At 35.2% G+C, this 25,818-nt stretch overlaps 1 protein-coding gene across 9 annotated transcripts in view; it reads right to left on the bottom strand.

The window, feature by feature from the left end:
- RYR2 (ryanodine receptor 2) overlaps nt 1–25,818 on the bottom strand; it is a 568,842-nt gene that overhangs the window by 269,859 nt on the left and 273,165 nt on the right. For all 9 annotated transcript variants that reach the window (XM_088799091.1, XM_074316770.2, XM_074316771.2 and 6 more), the window contains 3 exons: nt 24,889–24,963; nt 20,089–20,245; nt 5,826–5,990 (listed from right to left, as the gene is read on the bottom strand). In XM_088799091.1, the coding sequence (XP_088655217.1) occupies nt 5,826–5,990; nt 20,089–20,245; nt 24,889–24,963 (397 nt within the window). The remainder of the gene's footprint in view (nt 1–5,825; nt 5,991–20,088; nt 20,246–24,888; nt 24,964–25,818) is intronic.

The raw sequence follows: 25,818 nt of genomic DNA, 5'->3' as shown, positions 1-25,818 counted from the left end.
TAATGAAGACAAAAAAGGAATTAATGAACTAGAATCAAATAAACTACTAGAAAGAATGTTTTTAAAAAGCCCCAAATTTGATTCTTTCAGAAGATAAATACAATAGATAAACTCACAAACCAGGCTAAAAATAAAATAGGAAGAAAACAAAAACAGAGAATACAATACAAGATACAAAAGACATTAAAATTATACAAAGACAATATTGTGTGGAATTCAAGGGCAAAAAAATACAATTAAAAAATGAAAACCAACATAACTGAGTACCCCAGAGGAAATGGATGACTTCCTAGTGAATTAAGAATCATCGAACACAATCACCCCAATGAAGCAGAGAATTTGATGAGATAAGTTTATTTAAAAGAGATTGGAAAGGAAATTGAAAATCTAATATTTAAAAGACCGTAGGACTAAATAATTTCATAAATGAGTTCTCATAAACCTTCAAAGAACAGATACTCTTAATGGTAGACTAGTCTTGACCAGGAGTCAGCAAATAGGTTGTAACCTATTGACTATTTTTGTAAAGCCTATGAGCTAAGAATGGTTTTTACATTTTTAAAGGGTAGAAAAGAGACCTGAAAAAAAAAAAATTCATGACACATGAAAATTGTATGAAATTCAAATTTCAGCATGTATAAACAATGAAAAATTGATTTCACCTAATATGTGTAATGATTCTAAATAAAATTAAAGAGAATCTAATAAGATTTCAAAAGAATAATAAACTATGGCCAAATAGGATTTAGTGTATGAATTTAAAGATTCTTCAATATCATGATGTCTATTAACTCATTTATGAACAAATTAAAGGACATTAAAACATTTTAATCTCTCTTTAATTGATAAAACAGCAATAATTCCTAATTTTTAAAATATCTAAGTAAAATAGGAAAAGCAAGATACTACTTTAATATAATTGTCCACAGGAGGCAAGACAGTATGACGACTATGAAACAGGAGTGAAAATCCACGAGAAAACATGCTGAGATGAACAACCAGAACAGATAAGAGAGCAAGCTGAGATAAAAAGTGATCTTGGTGAGAAATATGAAACACTGTAACAAAAATTTCAAAGGCACTGAACAAGCTTAAAGAACAGAACAGTGCCAAAGAAAACAAAATGAGTAACTTGGTGGACACAATTGAGAAGCAAAATGTATAGAGACAAGGAAAGAAAGTTACACATTCTGACAGGGAAGGTGGTGGCCATAGAGAAGAGGAACCAGCCATGTTTCTGAGAAAGAAACTGCTGAACTGAATGAAAACAGAAACCAAAGATGTGGTTGAACAATTCTCCTCTCAGTTTTCGAAAGACCTAAGTGTGCTGATTAAAAACCCTTGGTAACAGATGCATTTCCTAATTTTGAGTTCTTAATTAACCGACCCTGGGTGGTGAACACACAATGTGATTTATAGATGATGTAATACAAAATTGTGTACCTGAAATCTATATAACTTTACTAACAATTGTCATCCCAATAAACATTAATTAAATAAATATATATGTATATGTATGTGTGTGTGTGTGTATATATATATATACACATATATATATATACACACACATAGATATATATCTGAATTAAAACTTTTGCTGTGTTTATTCTTTCAGTTCCTTATGACTTGTGAAATTTATTTTGAATGTTTACCTTTGTGGTAAATACTGAGGTTTAACAACATAGACTGTGGTAAGGCAAATCCAATAAAATCACTGTCGATAAAATAAAAAGCCCAACAGCAAAACTCATCTCTGGCATCACAAGCAATGATAGTGTTTATTCTTGAGAATGGCAGTGACTGGAAGGAAGCACATAGAAGTCAGAGGTATTTCTAAAATGCGTAGCTTTGAATTTTCTGGAACCTATATTAATAAGTTTTTTTAAAAGGTAAAATTAATTTTAACAATATATTTTATTTAACCTGATATCTATAAGATATTATGTCAATATGTAATAAATATACAGGCTTATTTGTTAATGGGAAACGTTACTTTTTTTTTTATTCTGTGTCTTCAGAATCCAGTGTGTTTTTATAGTGATAGAATATCTTGATTTGGATACCAAATTATTATTGAAAATATTTGATTTTTTAGAATTCATAACATTTATACAGTTAGAAAAGTACGTTTACATACGTACATATGTAAGTTTTCTAATAATCATTGATTAAAGCATATGTTTGTAAATTGAAATTAATTAAAATTAAACAAAACTAAAAATTCAGGACCTGTAGAACCAGCCACATTCAAGCACCAAATAGCTACATGAGGACAACAGCTACTGATTTGGACAGCACAGCCCAGACCTAATTTCAAGTTTATTGGAATTACAAGGAACAAAGGCAAAGCACAAAAACAGTCAGACACATCTGGACATGGGACATTCTGTAACTGGCCTGGATTCTTAAGAAACTCAGTGGCGCGGAACAAAAATAAGGTGAGGAACTGTTCTAGATTAAAAGAGACTGAAGAAGCATAAAAAATAAACAAATGCTGGGGCGGCCAGATGGCTCAGTTGGTTAGAGCGTGAGCTCTTAACAACAAGGTTGCCAGTTCAATTCCCGCATGGGATGGTGGGCTGCGCCCCCTGCAACTAAAGATTGAACACGGCAAGTGGACTTGTTGCTGAGCTGCGCCCTCCACAACTAGATTGAAGGAAGACTTGGAGCTGATGAGCCCTGGAGAAACACACTGTTACCCAATATTCCCCAATTTAAAAAAATATAAAAAATAAATAAATGTATGAATCTTGATTGGATCCTGATTTAAAGTGAGCTCTAAAAGACATTCTTGGCACAATAGAATGTGAATGGGAACAGGATGTTAGATGATGTAATGGAATTATCATTATTTATTAGGGATAAGAGTGGGATTGTGGATGTGTTGATGTGTATGCACACATATGCATTCAGAGAGAGAAGGAAGAAGAGAAGGATGGAGGAAAGCAAATATTGCAGATTATTAATCATTGTTTCTAATTTGATGGTATATGGATGTTCATTGACTAATTAGTCTTCGACTTTTTTGAATCCTTGAATTTTTTCAAAATAAACTATTTAGAAAAAAGATAAAGAAAAAAATTTGCTAAAGCTGATACAAGATCCATCCATGGCCAAATATCATTATTAAAATAAAAATTTGCTTGAAGCCCATTCAAACTCTTTTGCCACAATTTGGACAGTAGCTATTCACCTTCCAGATGCTAACACAGCCCTGAGGGGACCCAAAGCTCTGCAATGCTAACACCGATGGAGACCAAGCTAGCAGGTACCTGTGGGATCTCATCAACACAACTGTTACTACAACCTTGAAAATACTTGTTTCATTCAAGAACCACTGACTGAGCATCAACTCTGGCTCAGGAACTGTGCAAGATGTTGAGAATACAGAAATAAGAGATGTGGTTCCCATCCCGAGCCTAGCAATGGAGACAGACAGCAAGTTATGATTATATACCCTGGCCGTGCCTTTTCTTTTTTGTCCCTCCCCCCTGTGAACTGAACTTTGTCTAATCTCTTGGCTCTTGGGCTTTTGAAGACTTCAAAAAGCAGCTTCACCTCTTTGGTTCCCAACGTGAAACAATAGGATAAAGACAGGAACGCTGCATACAAAGGGGAGCGTGCTGTGTGATTTCATTTATCTGAAGTTCTCCATCAGGCAAAAGTAACCCATGGTGGGGAAACAATCACCAAAGCAGCTGCTTCTGTGGAGAAGGAGCAGGGCTAGCCTGGGATGGCATGTTGGGCAGTTTTCTGGGGAAATGGAAATGTCCCATATTGTGATGCGTGTGGGTCACACAAATGTATCCATTTATCCAAGCTCTATAATTACCATGTTTCCCCCAAAAGAAGACCTAACCGGAAAATAAGCCCTAGCATGATTTTTCAGGATGACATCCCCTAAACATAAACCCTAATGCGTCTTTTGGAGCACAAATTATTATAAGACTCAGTCTTATTTTCGGGGAGACAGGTAGTTGTTTGCATTTCAGTGTATATAAATTTTACCTCTAAAGTTTGGAAATAAGTAACAGTAGTAACCCAGTTGGACACGGGTCTACAGGAGAGCTGACCCAGGATCTCCATCCGAAGCTCTGAGGATGGCAGGACAGGGATGCTTTTAAGCCCAACCCCATCAAAGCAGAATCAGCCTCCAATTTCATTGAAATTGGCACTGGTCATTCAAAACAGATCACAGTAACGCTGAGCAATCTACACGGGGCTGTGTATATGTTACAATTAATAAATCTACTGAAAATAAAATATTCTGCCCCACTGAAGTCTTCCTTTCCAAGGCCTCAAATGTTAGACATTTGTCTTATTTGATTGGTTCTGAGCACTGCATTACATGTTGGTGTAAAAATGTGAATTATGAACAGTTGAGCACTATGTACTTGCCCCAAGGGAGCCCACAAATTAGGAAGGAGAAAGACACATGTAGCCTAGTAAATAAAGTAGCACAAGGAGGGTATAAAAAATTTAATAAGTTATACACAAATATTATGAGAACACAAAGGAAGGTGTAGAGGATAAGTTGAGATAGAAAGAACTTCTAAGATTAACTTTAAACTTAATCTCTGGAGGATGGATAGGAATTGAGTGGAGAAAAAAGTTTTACAGAGTACTCACACCCGAGAAAACAGTATATGCAAAGACACAGATGTGTAAAAGCCATGTGTTTTTGTTTTAGTTTTTTGTTTTTTTCTGAGTTCCCCAGCATATTGAGTGGCATTCTGGGAAACGAAGACAATGCCTAGAGATTAGCGAAAGCACAAAAAACAGAGAGGAGGTGAGGGGCGGATTGGGAGGGGTGTCACATCACCATTAAAAAGTGTGATCTTACACAAATGGCAAATAGACATATGAAAAAATGCTCAACATCACTAATCATCAGAGAAATGCAAATCAAAACCACAATGAGGTATCACCTCACCCCAGTCAGAATGGCTATCATCAACAAGACAAATAGTAACAAATGTTGGAGAGGCTGTGAAGAAAAAGGAACCCTCATACACTGTTGGTGGGAATGCAGACTGGTGCAGCCGTTATGGAAGGCAGTGTGGAGGTTCCTCAAAAAATTACGAATAGAATTGCCATATGACCCAGCAATCCCTCTCCTGGGTATCTACCCAAAAAAATATGAAAACATTTAGAGATAAAGACACGTGTGCTCCAATGTTCATTGCAACTTTGTTTACGGTGGCCAAGACATGGAAACAACCAAAATGTCCTTCGATAGATGAATGGATAAAGAAGTTGTGGTATATATACACAATGGAATACTATTCGGCAGTAAGAAAAGATGATATAGGAACATTTGTGACAACATGGATGGATCTTGAGAGAGTAATGCTGAGCGAAACAAGTCAGACAGAAAAAGCAGAGAACCATGTGATTTCAGTGATATGTGGTATATAAACCAAAAACAACAAAAGAACAAGACAAACAAATGAGAAACAGAAACTCATAGACACAGACAATAGTTTAGTGGTTGCCAGAGGGTAAGGGGGGTGGGGGGTGGGGGGTGGGAGATGAGGGGAAGGGGGATCGAATAGCACTGAAGACAAAGTGAATTAGGCAGACTAAGTTAGAGTCCAGACAGGAGTATATTGCTTCATTTAATATTTAAATCAGTGATGTAACATCCAGCCATGTTTATCTTACAAAAACCAAAGAATTTATTATGATGGGATTTGACCTTCGGCATGTCAGTAATGAAACTTAGCAGGCAGCTGAGAGCGTTCACTACCTTTTTTTGCCTTGTGTTTGTGTTTTTTTAGTGTTAAAAAATGATGATTATAAATAATGTTTCTCCACCACCTTACCTTACGTTGTATGGCTCCCATTCTCACAGATTTCATGTCCACAGACTGGTAAGTCAGCCACAGGCCTGTGTTTACATGTTGTATGTAGCATATTGAGTCTCCATACTTTATCTCAGAGGTCCCCATGCCATCAACTTCTTTTCTCACCCCTGCATCCAATTTTTCCTAAGGAGCAAAAAAAGATAAGCAAAAGTTTTTAAAATACTAGTTAAAATGGAAAGAACTTTGCCTTGTTGTAAATATGTCCATTGAAAATTCAGCCCTCGGAAATTCCCTGAAATAATAATGGTCAAATATTTTATTCTAGCAGTTCAACCTCCTCCAAAAATTGAAGGAGGAAATTGCAAAAATAAATTACATATTCTAGAATTATTCACACTGGTAGAAAATTATTTTGGCCATAACAGAAAATTTTATATCGTTTAATGGCAAACTGCAAATCAGAGATCTTAAAATTAGCTTAATATTCTTTCCAGATTTTTTTTTCTTTATCAGCATAGGTTTGGGGCACAGAAAATTTGGTTGAATAAAATCTCTGCCACTTATTAACTCTGGGACCTTAGGATAACTTAATTAAACCTTTGAAGCCTCAACTTTCTCATCTGAGAAATAAGCTAACAAAAGTATCTCCTCCATAGTATGAGAGAAAATGAAATAATGCATGTAAACTTTTCAGCACAGTGCCTGAGATAAAATAAACACTTAATAAATTTTAATGATTTTGATCATGAAAATGGTGTTGATAATGATGATGATTTAACAAGGCTATTCATGATGACTAATGATGACTTATTTCGAACTAATCGAAACTACTACCATGTTTCCCCAAAAATAAGACCTAGCTGGACAATCAGCTCTAATGTGTGTTTTGGAGCAAAAATTAATATAAGTCCCAGTCTTATTTTACTATAAGATCGGGTCTTATATCGTATCGTATCATATCATATCATACCGTGTCTTTTATTAATTTTTGCTCCAAAAGCGGCATTAGAGCTGATTGTCCAGATAGGTCTTATTTTTCTAGGAAACACGGTATAATTCAGTTTCCGATATTGCAATTTCCAACTTGAACTACAGAGTTACTCGCTCCTAAGGGGCTTCTATGCTAAGCTCTTTCTGCTATGAAGAAGCAATCGCAACTCTGATACCAGCTAAATGCTTCTTTCAAGTCCCTATATTTTAATGCTTCCTCTGTGCTCCTTTTCAATTTTCCCTCCCATGTTTACTCCTGATCTTCAGCAACTCAGTATGTCTTGAAGTTCTACATAGTCCTTAAAATAAAAGTGAAAAAAACTAACATTATTTTGGTTGCAATACCTCCTTTAGTGGTTTCTTATTCTTCTCCTTAGTCTAACTTTCCTTGTTAAGTTTACTGTGTCTTCTATACTTTTGGTTATTTGACTGTTGTTTGAAATTAGTAATAGTTATATAATGTTTTTAAAGATTAGATTGGAATAAAATTCATGTCTGTTTTACAAAAAGGAACAATTCAAGTAAAACAAAATTCTGATAGATTTTTCATGTCATTTGCATACTCTACTAATAATTAATAACTCAAAAATTATTATGAAAACTCCATCAACAATTGAAAATCAGAATTAAAATGAGGTGAAATTCTTAAGGTCAAAGCCATATGAGAAAATGAATGCAATTATAAATTAGGTTGATTTAACCATTATGCAAATAACTTGAAACACTATTCTAAGAATCCACAATAAAACAAATAAATTGTTCCTATTTCATTCTATCAAACAAGATAAACTACTAATCTACTTATGCCAATCCTATCAATAGGAAAATTAAATCTAAGGAAAAACATAATATAATTATCTCCTCAGAATAAAACAATCAGCTTCTAACATTCTACCTTTTTTTTCTTTTATCCAAGTAAATTAGTTTGTAGTCCATTTATAGGCTTGTGGATTGGTTTGAGGGGTCACAATTATTAACTGTAGAGTTATGCTTTGTTTGCTTTTTATTGAAGTGGTTCACATCATTCCCTGGACTACAAATTTTAATTGTGAAACTTCATAGTGACTGTGTTTTAGTAATTACTGTGATCCTCGAGTCAGATAAGAACTGCTAAAGGGACATTGGGGGAAAAAAGAATATGGTTATTTGCTCTATGAAAGAACAAAGGCCTTTCCTCCTTTTACTTCCTGTCATTTTCTGTGGCTCAGGCTCAGGAGAAATTCAGGTGAAAATACAGATACTTCAAACAACCACAAGAATAAGCATAACATGAATGAAGAATGGGACAGCTGATAAAAACATCTAACAGAAAATTAGCCTGTGTAACTAGAAATAAAGTGTCCAGAATAGGCAAGCAATAATCTTACAAAAACTCTGCATTAGCTACACTATATATCTAAGTGAGTGGCCTTTAGTTTTGGCATCGCCTTTTAAATTTTATTTTTCTTTTGAGTAAATCTAGCTTTGGGAAATTATAGAATAGTTTAATTGGACTAATCCTCCCATAGATAACAATGATAAGTTTTCAAAAAAATACTTTTCAGAATCTATTTGAAGGCACTTGAAAGGTACCAAAAGCATGAAGAAATTAGAGAGTAGACTTCTCTCTGAAGACAAATAGTACCCAGGTGATTTGTAAAAGCTGTTTTTTGCCTTGGGCTTGCCCTGCTAAATCTGCCTGTAGCTCAGGAAGAAGAAAGCTGCTGCCTTACTGATTTGAAGTATCAGACTGTTGTGATCCACTTTGGGCTCACAACAGTCTGAAAATTAGATGAGCTAAATCCTGGACCAGAGAAGTATCCACAAAATCTGCTCATAAAATTCACCCACATTCTTGTTAACTGAGTAAAAATGTAAGCAACTGTCCACTGCAAAAGAGAGAGAAACGGGAGTTTCAGTCCAGCAAGTTTAATTGCCTGCCTGACAAAACCAAAATCATTATTCAGGGGGAAAAAAAAAACACCTTACAAAATGCAGTCTCTACAACATATCATTTCTAGCATCCAGTATACTTTCAAAATTAAGTAGACGTGAAGAAACAAGAAAATGTGATCTGCTAAATTCAAAACAAAATGTGATCTATGCTAAAGAAAAAAAATAGTAACAGGCAATAGAAACGGATGCAAAGGTAGTCCTTATAATTAGTAGGCAAGGACTTTAAAACAACTATTATAAATATAAAATACATTCAAAGACATAAAGAAAAATATAGGCATAATGAATAAACAGATGGGGAATATCAATTAAGAAATGTAAATTATAAAAAATGTAATAACAAAATAAAAACAATAACTGAAATATAAAAATTGAATCAGTTTAACATCAAATTGCAATTACAGACTAAGAAGTCGATAAAGTTGAAAGTAGATCAATAGAAATTTTCCGACCTCAGCATCAGATTGCCATTAAAAGAACACTGATATATAAGTACTTTGCCACTAAATGAAATCTTGCCTCAAAAGACTATATAAAATTTAATTCCTATACCTCCTGTATTTAATCACGGAAATGTTGAGAACCTCACTATTATCTTAGCATTCATTAACAAACATACATTTTTAACTCCAGCAGTCTAACTGTCCATCCTGTTAGAATAATCATGAGATATGAAGAACCACAAAAATGCTCATAGAGAAAATGACTATTTTTGTCACTGTCTACAACTACTACAAAGACTTCTATTTTCACTGTAAGAGTTTTGTTTGGATAGATATTTTCTCCTTTGATTCATATATATTCATAGTCTGTTGTCCTTCAACCATCAGAGAAATGGCCTCAAGACCTGAACAGTGTCTGCATATACTAGATTCTCAATAAATATCTGTTAAATGGATGACTGAATTTTTTGAGAAAAATCACATGACCCTTCAGATTTCCCATAGAAGATATACTTACAAACTACTCCCAATCCCAGTATTCAAATAATCCCATCAGGGGTGAACACATAATACAATATATAGATGATATATTATAGAATTGTACACTTGAAACCTATGTAGTTTTTTTGTTGACCACTGTCACCTCAATAAATTTTAATTTCAAAAAAGTGAAGAAAAATCAATAAATAATTTTTTTTAAATGAAAAGAATGCTTGGAAAAATCTAATTTTCAAATGAATATCAAAATGATCCCAAAAGTAAAACAAATCATCCTGAAAAATAATGAAGTGATATTTGGTCATTGAGTATACCAAACTGGCTCATTATAAAGCCAAAACTATTCCTGAACAACTGTCCTTATTAAGTGATATATAGGCGTTGGATATACCAAGCTAGACACATTAAGAAATTTAAACTAGTCCTGTAGGATTATGTTCTTATTATATGACAAGTTAGTTCAAAGAGATTCTGCTAGCATTAATTGAAATCACCCTTAAATCTACCCAAATTATTCTGTCAAGTGGCTGATAGGAAGGAAAAAAAGGCCTTTCTCCTTGATGATGGAGTGTTTGTTTTTGTGATAGCCAGTTCTCCTTAAGACAAACAATGGCTAAAGTTAGGAAAGGTAAAAGGTAAAAAAAAAATTGTGTTATTTGCTTCTTTTTGGTACCACATTGAGGCACAGAACAGTTGATCACTGTGAAAGATGAGTCTAAAAATGCCCCAGGATCCGAGAAATTACTGAGACTGACAGGCCAGGCCAAGCCTTAGCCCATTCGGGGCAGAGTAGCAAATATATAAATATAACTTTGTAAGCTCTCTTTATCCCTGGTGTTCAAAAATCTCTTGAGGAGACTCTCTAGTGGATGAGTTTGTGGAGAGAAGGGAATTAAAAATTTATTCTGCTGGGAAGGTCTCTAAGGGATTTCCCATAGCAGCCATGAAGCAGGTCCCAGAGCCTTAGGAGAAGTGTGAGCCGGGCTAATGAACGGGACAGCACCCCCATAACTGGGTTACATCACATGGCAAAAGCAGAGATCTTACAGATGGAATTAAGGCCCCAATTGACTGACTTTGAGCAAATCAAATGGGAGATTACCTTGGGTGAGTGATAATCATGGGAGCCCTTTAAAGAGAGCTTAGGTTTTCCCTGAGTTTGGAGACCACAGCTAGTGCCCATGGGGTTCCATCTTGCTCATGACCTTCCTTTCTTTCCAGACCACCTGTACTAGAGCTTACTTCATCAGCCCTCACTATTTCATAAAGCAAATCCACATAATAAATCCCTTTGTGTCTCCTACTATCTTATACTGGTTGTGCTTCCATGGTTGGACTCTGGCCGATACACCTCATCTTCACCACTGAAGGTTTCAGTGAGCTCACTCTCTTGCTTACTGTCATTAAAAAGGACCAGGCTGAAAACTGTCATGGAGTTTCCATATTTTCTGTAAAACCACAGTTGACATTATTTTCTATTATGCTATCATACTTGAGAAAAGATTACTGCAAAAGTCTCTTTATAATTTAATCCTGATTAAATTAAAATTTATTGCCAATGATTATACTGTGTAATTATTTTCATAAAAAAAGATGTTTTCCATTTAGTTTTTATTTTTTAGATATTTAATCAATTACTAAACAACTATAACAGGTGCTCATCTGATCACAGGTAAGCAACAAATCTTTCCTGTCTGCTATTATTACTATTAAATCTTTAACTTTCTTATTAAAGACCAGATCTAGTTTTACTCCTTAGGTTCAACTTCTTGATCTGCCACATAACTCATCTAAACTTCCGTTTCCCCATCTGCATAATTAGATTAAAAATAGTATCTAAGCTTCACTGGGTTAAACTAGGATTAAATGAGATAATGCACATGAGGTACTTAAGCACATTATTTGGTCTATAAATCGTTAACTGTTACACATATTTTCATTGTGTGAGTGTGTGTGTTTTAAAGCATCTAAAACATTTTTTGAATCAAGAAAAAAAATCCCAAATAAAAATAACACTAAGAACTATGTCCTGAAAATGGTTTGTTCTTTCTATTTTTGCCATTTGCTCCATAATCCTTGCAATCTCATTGGCAGTCTTATTTGAGGCTGGTATTTCATCATTCCAATAGCAACAGGTTTCTATTCATGGTGCATGGGAGTGGGAAAACTGGAGGTAAAAACCCAGAGAGAAATATTTCAGTTGCATTTTAAGCTAAAATATTACATCTTGAGGTGAATATAATACAATGTGTGATTCACAAGACCTACGTGATGATTAAAATTGAGTTCAGCACACTTGAAAGTGATGGTTAGCAGTTCTAGGAGTAGAGAAGGTGAAGAACAGGTCTAAAAAAACCTACACAAATGAAATTGAATTCTTTGTTATGTAAAATGCTTTCCTTAATTGAGGACCAACATAATCATTTTGCAATATATATGTATATAAAATCGTTACACTGAACACATTGAACTTCCACAATGTTGTAGGTCAATCATATCTCAAAAAAGCTGGGGGGAGGAGGGTAAAGGACCAACATAGGTTATATTATAAACTATTTTCTACCTTATTCTGTTTATTCTGAATACATGTAGCTATCAACAATTGTTGATTCTTCTGTCAAACTCTGAATTTAAGATTGGTTATTGATTGGTTATTGAATGTTCATGTTACTATCAGACATCCCAATGACAATCAAAGGAAATGCTCCTTATATTATTAACTAATGGAATAAGTTTTTAAAGCCATTCTCACTTATAATTTTAAGTAACAATGACCTTAATGATCTGTAAAATCTCAAAAATATATACTTCCAAAGTGGTCTCACACAGTTATAGGTAAAGGAATGACAAGGTAAATGCCAGGCTTCATAAGAGATGAGTTTTACTTCAGAATTTCCAAAACCATACCTAAAATTCAACATAAAAATTGGTATTTTCAACTGACCTACGAAAGTTTACTTTTTCATCAATAATGAAAACGATTTGTACCTCAGTAATTATGTCAATCAATAATCATCTATTAATTGCATAAAGTCTACATAGAATTAAAGAAATATGTTACATAAAAAATCCTTTACATTCCAGAAATTGAAGTACTCAGTATTTTCATTGGATGTAGCATAACAAAAATATGTGAAGATATGGCAAGCATTTTCAACTTGTCAGTGGCACTAAAAAAAAATAATAATTGAATACACCTTTTAAGTGAACCCAACATACAATTCAAAGACCAGAGGTCACGACCAAATGTGATAATTAATAAAAGGATGAGAAACACTGTTTAGCTAGCTACACCATTTTGTCTAAAATGTTGATAATATAGAAACAATATTTTATTTTAAAAATGTATAATTTTATCTTTAATCGGGGTCTCTACTTTTACACTATTTTAGTTGGTTCTAAGTTCAATGCTTCTTATGTAATCGCAGAAAACAATTTTTATCATGAACCGATTTTAAATTCATCAGGCTACCTTTCTTCCAATTAAAATGGGTTTATATTTTAAACATTACAATCACCACTATTGATAACTCTTTAATTTTTCACAACATGTCGGTATATGTGAGTGTATTTCTGTGCCACTTATGTTTTTTCCCCCCTGGGATAACAGTTAGTATTTTGTAACTTATTTTCAATAAAACTAAGCTATCAAAATAGGATGTGTTAATTCCAGCACTTTTTCCAAGACCATGTAGTTCGATCTTAATTCTGTTTCTAGTATCATAAACATCTTCTATTTTTAAAGATATATTCTACCAAATCAAAATTAGTTAAAATATTACACAAGAATCAGACACTAATCAATTCTTTCTTCTAAGATATTACACACTACAGACACACACACACAGACGCGCACACACACACACACACACACACACACACGGTGTTTTTATTTGAATTACAGTCTAATTCTCTTACAGAGTTATGGTTACCTATAAACGTCTGAAAATCAAGGACTTAAAAACTGAAACATTTAAAATACAGTAGGGAGAGAATTATTCATTCAAAAGAGACTAAGCCAGAAGCAGTAATTTGATTTGGTAAAGGTTACTATTATTGGTTCAGAAAAGATACAAAAAAAGAAAAGTCACTCTTCTACTTTTGACTAACAAAATGGGAATCTGAGTCACGAGCTCTAGATAGTCATCCTGGAAGCCAGACATTGCTGTGAGCAAAAGTAACTTTTAAAATTCTTAAGCCATTGTGTCCAGACTTAGGCCTAATTAGAAGATCAGAGAGAGCTCACATTATGATACTGAGGAATTTGAACGAATTTGGTGGAAAGCATAGAAAAATGCCCTCCCTCCCTTTCTTCTAGGAGAAGAGTGTTTCGAGAGAACAGACTCTCTACATCACTTTGACTCTGAAAAATAAGGAACTCTTTTCCATTCCCAACTGAATACATTTACGCTGAGTTTTGGAATAAATTTTACTGATAAATACAAGAGCCCACAATCTGGAATGCGTTATTGTTATTCATCCTATTTTGATCCATATTAGTTGTAATTAGGACCTCATTTGAAATATATTTAAGGAATATACATATAGGATATATAAAATAAATAATATGAAAAACTTCTAAACCAAACTGTGAAAATCACATACTAGAGAAAAGTCTAAAGCCATTGCTTTGGGAGATATTATAAAATGCAGGGATGTTTTGCTCCTTTTCATTTGCTTGTAAAAGCCACATGCATTCAGGGAAATTGGGAAAAAAAGACATTTCTAAAAACTGCTTACTGCGGCAATATACTCCATTCACCAGTAACCTACAAAATTCTAATATGCCTTTAAAATTATGTCAGTTTCAGAGCAAACGGCTAACACAATTCATAGAATATAAAACAAGATAAATTGATCTTTACCAACTTCAGCAAAGACTTTTTTATAGAATTATCTATTGGTGAAGTTGCACAGAAATGTACATGTTCATACACAATGGTATGACAAAGCTTTGGTTCCCAGCACTCACACAGGAAGACTCCAATACGCACACTGGAAGGCTCCAGCACGCACACCGGAAGGCTCCCAGCACGCACACCGTGGCAGGCACCAGACTATGGTGTACAACATAGACACTACCCTCTGAGAGCCTCCAGAATCAGAAAGCTTTAAAAAATCTTCATATTCTTTAATCAAACATTTCAACTTCCAGAAAGGAAGGAGTCAGCAATATACAGAAATGTGTAGACACAAAAATGTTCAATTTACTAGTACAAAATTTAAAATTAAATATTCAAACAGAAGTAGCTAAATAAAATGTGCATACATTTGGTAAAAACTGAAATACACACTCACACACAATGGAGTTGTTTTTGAGTGATGGATTGCACATGATTTTAATTTCCCCTTAGCACATTTTTGTATTCCCTTTTAAAATGTTCCATAATGACTATGCATTAAATATATAATAAAAAAAATAATTTTAGAAAAAAATAATAGAAAGAGTTACTGCCTCAACCTCCTGGAAAAATGGTGAACTACCTAATCTGCCATTATTTTAAAATTAGAATTCTGCTGTGATTTTAAAAATAAAATGTTTTCTTAGATTTCCGCTCCACCTTCACTACTCTCAACCCCACATTACCACGTGCAGTTATCACTGTGAGTTATTAGCTAACTGCTCATTAAAGTGGTTTCATCAACAGGACAGCCAGACAGGAGACCAGCTTAGAAACACTGAATAGTTCATTAAAAACTCATGCTGGGATCCCTGGCCACTGTACCTTCAGTGTAACTGACATTACACAACTGCCAAAATCCAGAAACACAAGGATCAGGCAGCCAAAATTCTCCCCATGCATATTATGAGAGAGATTTGGAGAAAAACTGTTTCAAAGGCTATTGCTTTGGGCAAGAACGTTTATTAAAAGATTTTGAAAATATTCATAGCTTTGGAGTCAGGATTTCCACTTCTGGGAATCCATCCTAAAGAAATACATCAAAAATATGCACCAAACTATGTCCAAGAATGTCAGTGCAATGGTTGCTTTTTTTCTTTAACTGATTTTTTGTTACAAAAGAAATACGGCTATTGTAACAGGCAAAATCATCCAGAGATTAACTTTTTTTAAGTTACACAAAAATTTCCCCTGCACACATATTCTCATACACGTTCCATTTTGATGTTTCTTAAGTAGTCGTAATTAAAAGATTAGGGATCTTTCAATATTGATCATACAATCACGTACAAATGCATATAGATTTTTAAAATTAAAACAGTAAGATTTTAAATTACATTAAAACTTGCTTGTTTCTTCACTCAACAATATTCTGATGGGTATCTTTCCAGATCAATATATTCAGATAGCTACTACCACTCAGCTATCAACTGTATTTGTTAAACATTTGAGTCTTTTCCAGTTTTTTGCCATGGCAAAGAATGAAAAATGTTAACTTGGACAGGCTTTATTTCATTTCTGTAAAACAGGAAAAAATTAGATTGCTAGGTCAATGGCTATATGTATGGAATGTAATTTTTAAATATGTTAATATACTTTTTTCCTTTGCATTTCCATATCCATTTGAATAACCTAGCCCCTTTTGCCATAGGCGTCCATTTACCTCCTAGACAATTAGGATTGTTACAGAAAAACATGAAAAGGGAAAGATGGTGTCAGTATTCAGCTTTCTGCAGCAAAAGTAGGATTTTTGGAGACCACAGGAATATGATTGTTACAGAAATAATGAAAAGAGAAAGATGAACTCAATATTCACATTTCTACAGCAATACAGGATTTTAGGACACCACAGTTAGATGGTGGCACCAGGAGGCTGCCTGGGAGCCCATGGAGGGGTGGGATGGCACCTCAGCTGTGTGAAATCAGGGCACCCCTCCGGGCCCCTGTGGCAGCCCTGACAGCCTCAGGCTGAATGAGTAGCCAGCCAGTCCAGGATTCCAGGCCTGGCGCTAAGCCTGGTCATTTAAACCCACCCCGATCGGGTGCTTTGGGGCAACAATAACCCCTGTCCACGGGCTCTTCTGTTGTCCCAGCCCAGTGACTTGAACAAGTGACTCATTTCTCCTGCCCTTGGTTTTCCCTTCTGTAAAATGGGCACCCTGATATTCAATGAGGTCAGTTACAGGGAGGGCTCAGCTCTGCTGGCAGAATGGGAGTAATTATTGGCTTTCAAAAGCCAAGAAGCAGGAGAGGAAAGGGCTCCTGCTTCCCAGTGCCCTCAAGAAGCTTTAGGAAGCAGAACTGTTCACACATCCCCAGCTCCCAGCCCAGGTCCAGTCAGCCCTCAAATTCTCCTGTGTGAATGAATGTCCATTTAGGGGCAGGGTCCCGGGACAGCTCAGTTCTCCAGGTTCAGACACCCTAAAGGCCCTTGACAGTGTGGCATGTACACACATATACACTTTATGACATATTATTTACATCTTCTACAAGTGACCCTATCTTTCGTCTATCTATCATGAACTGAGAAACCTGACTATGTCTCCTGCCATGTTTCTCCAAAAATAAGACTGAGTCTTATATTAATTTTTGCTCCAAAAGACGCATTAGGGCATATTTTCAGGGGATCTCTTATGTTTTCATCTACAGCAATCTACATTTATTGAAATACAGTCATGTCATCTTCTGGAATATCGTCATAACATAATAAATGCATCCGTTTGGCTGACGATCTTAACTGGGGCTTCTTTTCGGGGTAGGTCTTATTTCTGGGGAAACATTGAACTACTATTTCTCCTTGTACCTCCTGTACATTTTGTTCTATGAACAGTAACACTAAGTTATTTTATTTGGTGCATACATTTGCTAACTGCTCAATCTGCAATGAACTGCACTCTATGCTGTGAAGTATGCTTCTTTGTCTCACTCAAGGCTTTCTTTTGCCTGAATTCCTCGTCATCTGGTATTAAGATCAGACGCCTCTCTGTTCGTATTGTCCTGGTGTCCATCAGCCATCTTTTCATTTACAATCTCCCCAAATGAAGGTGCTTCAGGCATATCTCTTCATGTCAGAATAATTGATACTTCATGATCCAATATGAAATTTTCATTTGAAATTGTGATTTTAGCCAATTTATAGGTACTGATAAGACAAATACACTGGGGCTTCACTCTATCATATTTTAGGTTTTCTGTATTTATGTTTATCTTTTTCCCAGTCATGCACTACATAGTCTATTGTCTTTGCTGTCTGTGTGTCTCTTGGCTGTGGGTGTGTCTAGGATTCTTTACAAAACCCCTTCACTTCTTTTCACGAGGCTGGGTGATGTGCCATGACAAAGCTGGTGTTTTCCTTATTCTCTCACCATCGTCTCTCTCTCGCACTACCTTATTTTAGCAAAGTTTATATTTTAGTGTTTTGTGTTTTTTGTTTTTACTGTTAAATACCTTATGCTTCTGTTACTTGATTTTTCACTTTTAAGAATATATTATTTGCCTACTAGCTGTTTGACAGGAGGCAAACAAAGTACTTACTGTACCTTTTACTTCCCCTCCTTCTCCTCCAATTTTTGTTAGATACATTTTGCCTTTTCAAATGATGTATCTTGAAAATCTTTCCAGTGTCTTTCAGGGTGAAATGCCTGTTTGGGTTTTTATACTGCTTTGGGATTTCATGTTGGTAAATTACACTTCGCTAGGATGCCATCCATTTCTCTCTGTTTTTCTAATTTCCTATCGTCAAGCTGTAGTCATTTTAATAGGTACCATATTTTCTACTTGAAAAGGGCTTACTCCATCAGATAATTGATTCCTCTTCAGTGGATTGAATTTTTTTCTTTTTGGACTGAGGCACTATCACTAGAGAACCTAGAAAATCCTCTCCCCCCGCCCCCGCTTAGTTAGGCTTCAGACAGAAGTCCCTCAGCACCAAGTGTGTTCACAGTGAGACCAGTTGGGCCTTCTGACTACAGGGACAAGGAGCAACTCAGCCCACAGCACTGCCCCTCTGAGGGCCACCAAGGGCCACAGCAGAGCTGCTCTGAGGGTCCACACAGCAAATATGTGCATGCAGACCCCGTCTCAGATTATCCACTGGGATTGACCAGCTCTGTCTCTCACTGTCACCATCATGAATGGGGACCTACACTGGCGCCTGGAGATCTCTGGGGACTCACAGAATAAGAAGCATCCTCCACGATCTACATACTCCAGAGAAGGCGTCCCGAGAGATGGCATCACGGACAGACACATGGGCCACTTCTCAGAGTTATTTCAGGGCTTGCCCAAATTTACCTTTATCTATAACAGGGGTGTAAAGTTTTGCATCTCTGAGACCAAAACTAACCCAGTAATTCAATGTCATTCTATCATTATGACCAACTTTACAATCTTCATTAAATTAAGGACAGAAACATACAACTATCATAAGAATTCAATACAATAGATGTTTGGCATCTGTCAGTTGAACATGTGATTTTCACCTGTTCCTGAGACTGCACTGTCAGGATATTTGTGATTTTGCTGGGGCATGACTAGGAGCCCACTGCATGGGGGAGCAGGTGACTCGGGGCCTATGACATGGTGGGACAGGTGACTAGGGTCCCACTGCATGGTGGGACAGGTGACTAGGAGCTCACTGCATGGTGGGAGAGGTGACTAGGGGCCCACTGCATGGTGGGACAGGTGACTAGGGCCCACTGAATGGGGGGACAGGTGACTAGGGGCCCACTGAATGGGGGGACAGGTGACTAGGAGCCCACTGCATGGTGAGACAGGTGACTAGACACCCACTACAAGGTGGGACAGTTGATTAGGGGCCCACTGAATGGGGGGACAGGTGACTAGGAGCCCACTGCATGGGGGAGCAGGTGACTCGGGGCCCATGACATGGTGGGACAGGTTACTAGCGGCCCACTGCATGGTGGGGCAGGTGACTGAGAACCACTGCATGGTGAGACAGGTGACTAGGGGCCCATAGCATGGTGGGGCAGGTGACTGAGAACCACTCATGAAGTACTCAGTGGGCCTCACTGCACGGAAGCACCAGCATTCCAACCAGGCTTTATGTGCATTACTGTTTTCTATGCTCCTCATTGTCTGGTTCACAGATATTCTCATTAAAGACCTTACAGGTGCCCTTAGAAATTCTGTTTTTACAAATTATTCAATAGACATTAAGAGAAAGTTCTGTAGATAAGAGTGAAAGTGAAAATGTGCTTTGAGAAGAGTCTCTGGGGTGCTTCCCCATCATACTGTTACACTGTCTGTGCTGCCAGAGCCTAAGGAACAGAGAGGAGTGGGATAGATGTGTTATATGTAAATAACCAAAGAACTGTAAACCAGGTGAAACAACTAGACAGGTATCAGTGGTTTAGGAAATGGGTTTTACTGGACAAAGAAACTGGGAATTTAGAAAACATGTTCACATAAATTCATTTCACACTTCTAACATCCAAGGAAATGTGGTGGATATACTTACTTATAGGAAATCCAACATTATATTTTCTGTCTTACCTTGGAAGATCGGAAGGTGAATGCTGTTGATTTTACATCAGCTTTTTCTTTGTCCATGAGGAGAAGGTTTTTGTCTTCCATGAGACTCAAGTATTTTCCTGTTGTGACATGGCGTAGTCGGAAAGGCTGGCCCCACCTTATGTGGCTTCCACTCCACCTAACAAAAAAAATTAAGACTTGATCCACACTCACAGGAAAAACAGCAATTAAAACGTATGTGTCAGACAATTAACAAAGATTCTCTGAATATATTGTCTTAATGTTCTCAAAAAACATGTGATGTCGGTGGTACTGATTTCATTTCACACATAACAAAATGGTTATTCCAAAAGATTTGGTCATAGTCAGTGCTATACAGCTCATAGTAAGTGGAAGTGAAACTTAACTCTATGTGATATAAAATAGTGATATAGTCAATAACTAATTATATATTTACCTTAAAAAAAAGAACTCTATCCTTATGCTTTAAATTTAATATTGTAGAACAATGATATCATTAAAAACCAATGAACAAAAAAGATAAACCAAGAGAATGAGAATTATAAAAAGATCAAAAGGAAAAAATAAAACGTAATAGAAAAGATACACTAAGGATGCAGAAAAAAGATAAAAAGCAAAGTTATGATAATTAAAATCTGCTTTTGAAAATAATGACTTTCAGATTGGGTGGAGAAGAAAACTCAAGTCACATATCAGCCTTGCTTTACGCAGCTGTGTGAACCAATAGTCATACACGTCCGAGCCTAGTACTCACCATGACACAGTGAAAACAACATTCTGACAGGCATGAATTTCAGTTAACATGGATCTTTGCATGACAAGTTTCTTATCATTGATAAGAACCACGCTTAAAATCAAATAATTCAAAAAAATTAAAAATAAGTAAGTGGAAAAGATTCACCATCCATATAAAATCACAAGAAAACAGTGATGGCAAATTGCTATTAGATAAATTAGAATTCAAGGCAAAAGCATAAAGGGGATACTGTCAAGTACTTTATAACGAGAAAGTATAGACTCTTAAAAAAATGTATGAAATTATCACTGTGTAATGAATCAAATAAATGAAAAGTAAATATATAGAGGATTTCAATATGATTTCATTAATTAATAAGTTTGTTTTAGTATAGAGTCATTAAACTTTTGTAGTCTACACATTGAGAGTATTTTATTGCAAATTTTTCAATTTTCGCAAACTTTAAGTTATTTTTATGCTGTATTTCTATCCTGGCTTTTTTATTGCAATATTGGCATTGAAAATTAACAGTGGAATGATATTGTAATAAGTCCATTTTTACATGAGTTTGTTTATAGAGACAATTACTTTGGACAAGTCACCCAACTAAATTAATAACCATGCACCAGTATACCTTGATAATAACACATTATCTTAAAAATGAAATTAAAGTTTGTTTTACCAACAACAGCATGTGAAAGCATTTCTAGTCTGGTAATAAACAAGCTTCATTCCCTTCTAACAAAATTAAGTGTATTTTTTGCAAATGCTATGAAAAACACAATTATTTTTAATATTTGTTTTCATGGTTTAAAGAATCATTTGAATATTTTTCCAAACAATGACTCATCTTAATCATCACAGAAAACAACCTCATCTTCAAAATAGTCCAAAATTTTGACCAAATACATGCTTTTCACCAGAATCTCTAGAGGACATGTTGGTACTATGCTCAAAGCTATTTACTAGGGCTCATTTATACAAGCACTCCTCTCAGCTCACTCAGGGGATTCTGGTAGAATGGAATGAATTTGGCCAGTTATGGGCAAAACATGGTAAAGTTTAAGCACATTTTCTGCAGCATTTGGGCACTCAAATTACTGGGTCTTATATGTCCATGGCCGAAAAAAAAAAGAGGACAAGCCCAGGAGAATCCAGGGGCAAGAAAATAATAACATTTAGTAAAAACTGTACAAAAGCAATTTCCGATGGAAACACAAAAAACTTCTCCCTATGTATTATTTATATTTACTTCAAATTACCTCAAAGGAGTGGGGAATATTTGGTCACTTTTCATGATATGTCAACCTTTGATTTTGTTTATTTGTAACACATAAGAAAGCAGAATTCGAAGTATACATAATTCATATTTTTAATTGCAGCAATCATTTCCATTACAGAAACTAACATATATCCTACTTAAAAGTTCTTACAACATTGCATTACAGTAAAATACAGGAACATGTTTCGTATTACATTTAACTCTTAAAATTAAAACTTGCCTTATTAAAATGTTCATGATACTGAAAAGCTTTTGACAACATTAAATTTATTTGTATAAGTAAGCAATATAAACATATAACAACTGGGCTACCTAAATTATAATAAATATACAGTTCAGGACCTCATTGGAGAAAAACAAAACATAGACCCTCCCAAATATTATAAACATTGACCTCTGGAAATAAAGGTCTGTTATAAACATAAGCAGAATCTTTGACTATCATTTCCTAAGTATTAATATAAAGAAAAATGAGTAATTATGTGCCCACTGCATATAATAAGAAATGTAAATTAAATGCAATCTAATTTGTACATTTAAAATAAAGCCAAAATAGCTGAAAGATTCAACAGAACCTGAAAAAGAATCTTTAAAATAATGGCACCCATTACCTATGAGCCTCCTGGAGATGGAAGGTGAAAAGGCTCACGAAGTAGAGTAAAAACATCTCTTTAATCTTTTAAATGGGTGACAAACTACCTGCTCTGCCTTCTGCTGCCATGTCCCCTGCCAACCCTGGATTCTGGGAGACAGTCAGCATAGATACAAACACTGCTGGTGAAGTGCCCCTGGCAGCTCTGGCTGGACATGAGAGCAGGTCCTCTCTAAGCAGCTGCCATTGAATTCAAAGGGAAATCCAGCACCACACTTTCTATTTCAAACTTCAAATCTCAGGCAACACAGGAGAAACAGAAATCTGTGCCGAGCCATTCGGTTTATGTAATTACAGGTCATCAACAATATTGTTGACAATAAAAATGAAGACCTATCAGAATCTCTCATCCTTTTTTTTTTTTTTTTTTAATCTACAAATTGACATGATTTAGGGCCTCACTTGCTCAAAAAAAAAAAAAAAAAAAATCCATTGCTTTAAGTACACAATCATGAAGGGCAGGTGTATTTACAAATTTGAAAACATCTGGAATCTGGTTCCAAGACAACAAAACCTCTAAACTTCACTTTAGTTGACTATTTCTAGATTAGCTATAATTTTTAAAATATACAAGGTAAAGGAAATACATACATATTATATGTAATATATATATTACATATTTAGGGAATATATATGTATGTTCCTTTTCCCTAAATTCCCTAAATTCTCTTAATAATTTATGAAGCACATGAAAGCTATGAATTTTCTTTCTTTGGCTTTGTAATTTTGTCTCTTCTTTGTCCACCTCATTAAGAGATATATTTCCAATAAAATTTTACCTTTAGTTCAATGTTTATCAAAAGTTTTAATATTTAGGTGGATTTAATCAACTATGTATTTATATAGAAGAAACATGATATTATCAATTAATAATTAAAGGGGTTAATACAGAAGAACTTTTTAAAGTTAGACATACTATCATAGGAAATATAAAAAATAAATTCAATTTGCATACATATTTTTGTTGCATAGGAGTATGACAGAGCAAGCAAGTAAAGTTTTTCAATCAAAAAAAATATGATTGGGATAAAATGTTGTCATTGGAGAGTAACAGAAATATGATTTCAATCAGAAAGACAGATAACACATAATTTTTACTATTAAAAAAGACCACATCCAAGTATTTTTAAATAAGTAAAAATGGGTATTAAATCATAGCAGTACTTAGAGTCAATGATATACTTTTAAAATGTCACTACTTATAATACACTGTAAGTTATATTCCGTGCATCTATTTAAAGTGATGTAAAAAGTTCTATGTCAAACCTTACCATGTTCAAGAATATACAAAGTTTTTCAAAATTATTGTATGGGATATGCAAGCAAAAATAACTGAAGAGCACTTAACTACTTTAATCATTAGATAAGCATTAATCTCAAAATACTAGGCCTACAAAGATAGCTACTCTATACGAAGGTAGTTGTTTACACTTAGCAATGGAGTCTATAATCCTAAATCAAGAATTTTTTTAAAGTGTAATATAATAGAGAATAAATACATTGAAAACGTACTGCTTTTTAGGCAAAGGACTGAACCTTATAATCATTTTTTAAAATCCACTTTAATTCTATTAAACATAGTTCAAAACGATATTTTTATTGTAATGACTTTGCGTTACAATCCAGATTTCTTACTCCATTATCGAGCTATTTGTAATTAAAGATAATGACTGCCACTAATGATTGTGTACTACCGTTCATGTTCAGGTTTCTTCTGTTTTGCCTTTAGACGGTTAAATCCAGAGTCTACCAGACCTGAAATGTGTGGCAAGTTTGCGAACAGTCTGTCCTGTCTCCAAACGTCACATCACTGTGTCCTAGCAGCTCTATCTGCCAGGAGATGCACAGACTTGAGGTGAGATGATGTTACAAAAACAAATGAGGCAAAAGACGAAAGCAGATTGTACACAGTGATTTGCCTACCACCTGAATTTAGGCTCATAAGGAAAGATAAGCAATGGTAGGTAGATAAGCAAAGGGGAAAAAGGAGAGAGAAACTCTCCACCACTCTCTCAGCATTTCATTTGCATGTCTGTTGTAGTTGTGAGCATGACCATTTCACAGAAAGCCCGAGTGAAAAGCACTCGAAAGATTTTACACACTTAGGCTGCATGCAGGTGGTCTACTTACGCAACTCTTAGCGTCTCTAGTCTCCACAGAGAACGCGCGTGAACAGCCACAGCACCACCTTCATAATGAACAGTTCTGTCAGAAAAAAGAAAGAGCCCAATTTTAACATGTTTCATTCTTGGACTCTACTTTTCAAGGTAATTAAAAGGAAAAAGCAAATGGAAAGCCTTGGATAAACGGATAAACTCATACTTTTCGGAGGAGACAATATAGCTGAAAATAAAAACAAACAAAAAAAAACAACAGAGATCAACATAAGTAGGCCCCGAATAAACACTTGATTTAAACATATTCTCTTATCATTTTCCTCTAATCCCATTCAATTCCTCTCCCTCCCCCGGGCCATATCTGCCCTGCCCATCCCCATGCCCCGAATACAATCACCATACTCATTTAATTAACTCGAATCCATAAAAGTACTCAACTATGAGTTTATGTGTAGGTTAATATATTATTATTTCAACACATACATGTAATTATTTGCAGTTCTAACTTATGTTCTAAATATTTAAAACATTTTAAATATAAGAATACATTAATTGTAATGTTTTAGTATAACAATCTGAAAAAAATGCTAAAAGATAGAAAAGTATAAATTTTGCCCGCAATATAAATATCAACAATCAGTCCCTACACACAAAGAGAAATTTATTTGAATGTGCATCACACATACCCAAATTCCAAAGCTCTCATAATAACAATTTCCTAATATGCCAGATGTGATGCTAAGAATTTACATACATTACCCAAACTGATCTCTATGCCAACCCTTGAGACCGGTTCAAAGAAACTGAGGCTTAGGCACCACTCTGTTTCTTTCCTAAGTCCTCGCTATCTCCTGCTCTACTGGATCTTTCATCTTCACACACATAACCATGTCCTGTCTCAAACACAAGTCTGGCCATATATTCCTCTCCAGCTCCCCTCTTC

The sequence above is a fragment of the Rhinolophus sinicus genome, chromosome 6 (assembly GCF_057876585.1).
Source record: "Rhinolophus sinicus isolate RSI-liver-muscle chromosome 6, RSI-T2T, whole genome shotgun sequence".
NCBI classification, from domain to species: Eukaryota; Metazoa; Chordata; class Mammalia; order Chiroptera; family Rhinolophidae; genus Rhinolophus; species Rhinolophus sinicus.
This window is presented reverse-complemented; position numbering and strand designations above follow the sequence as displayed.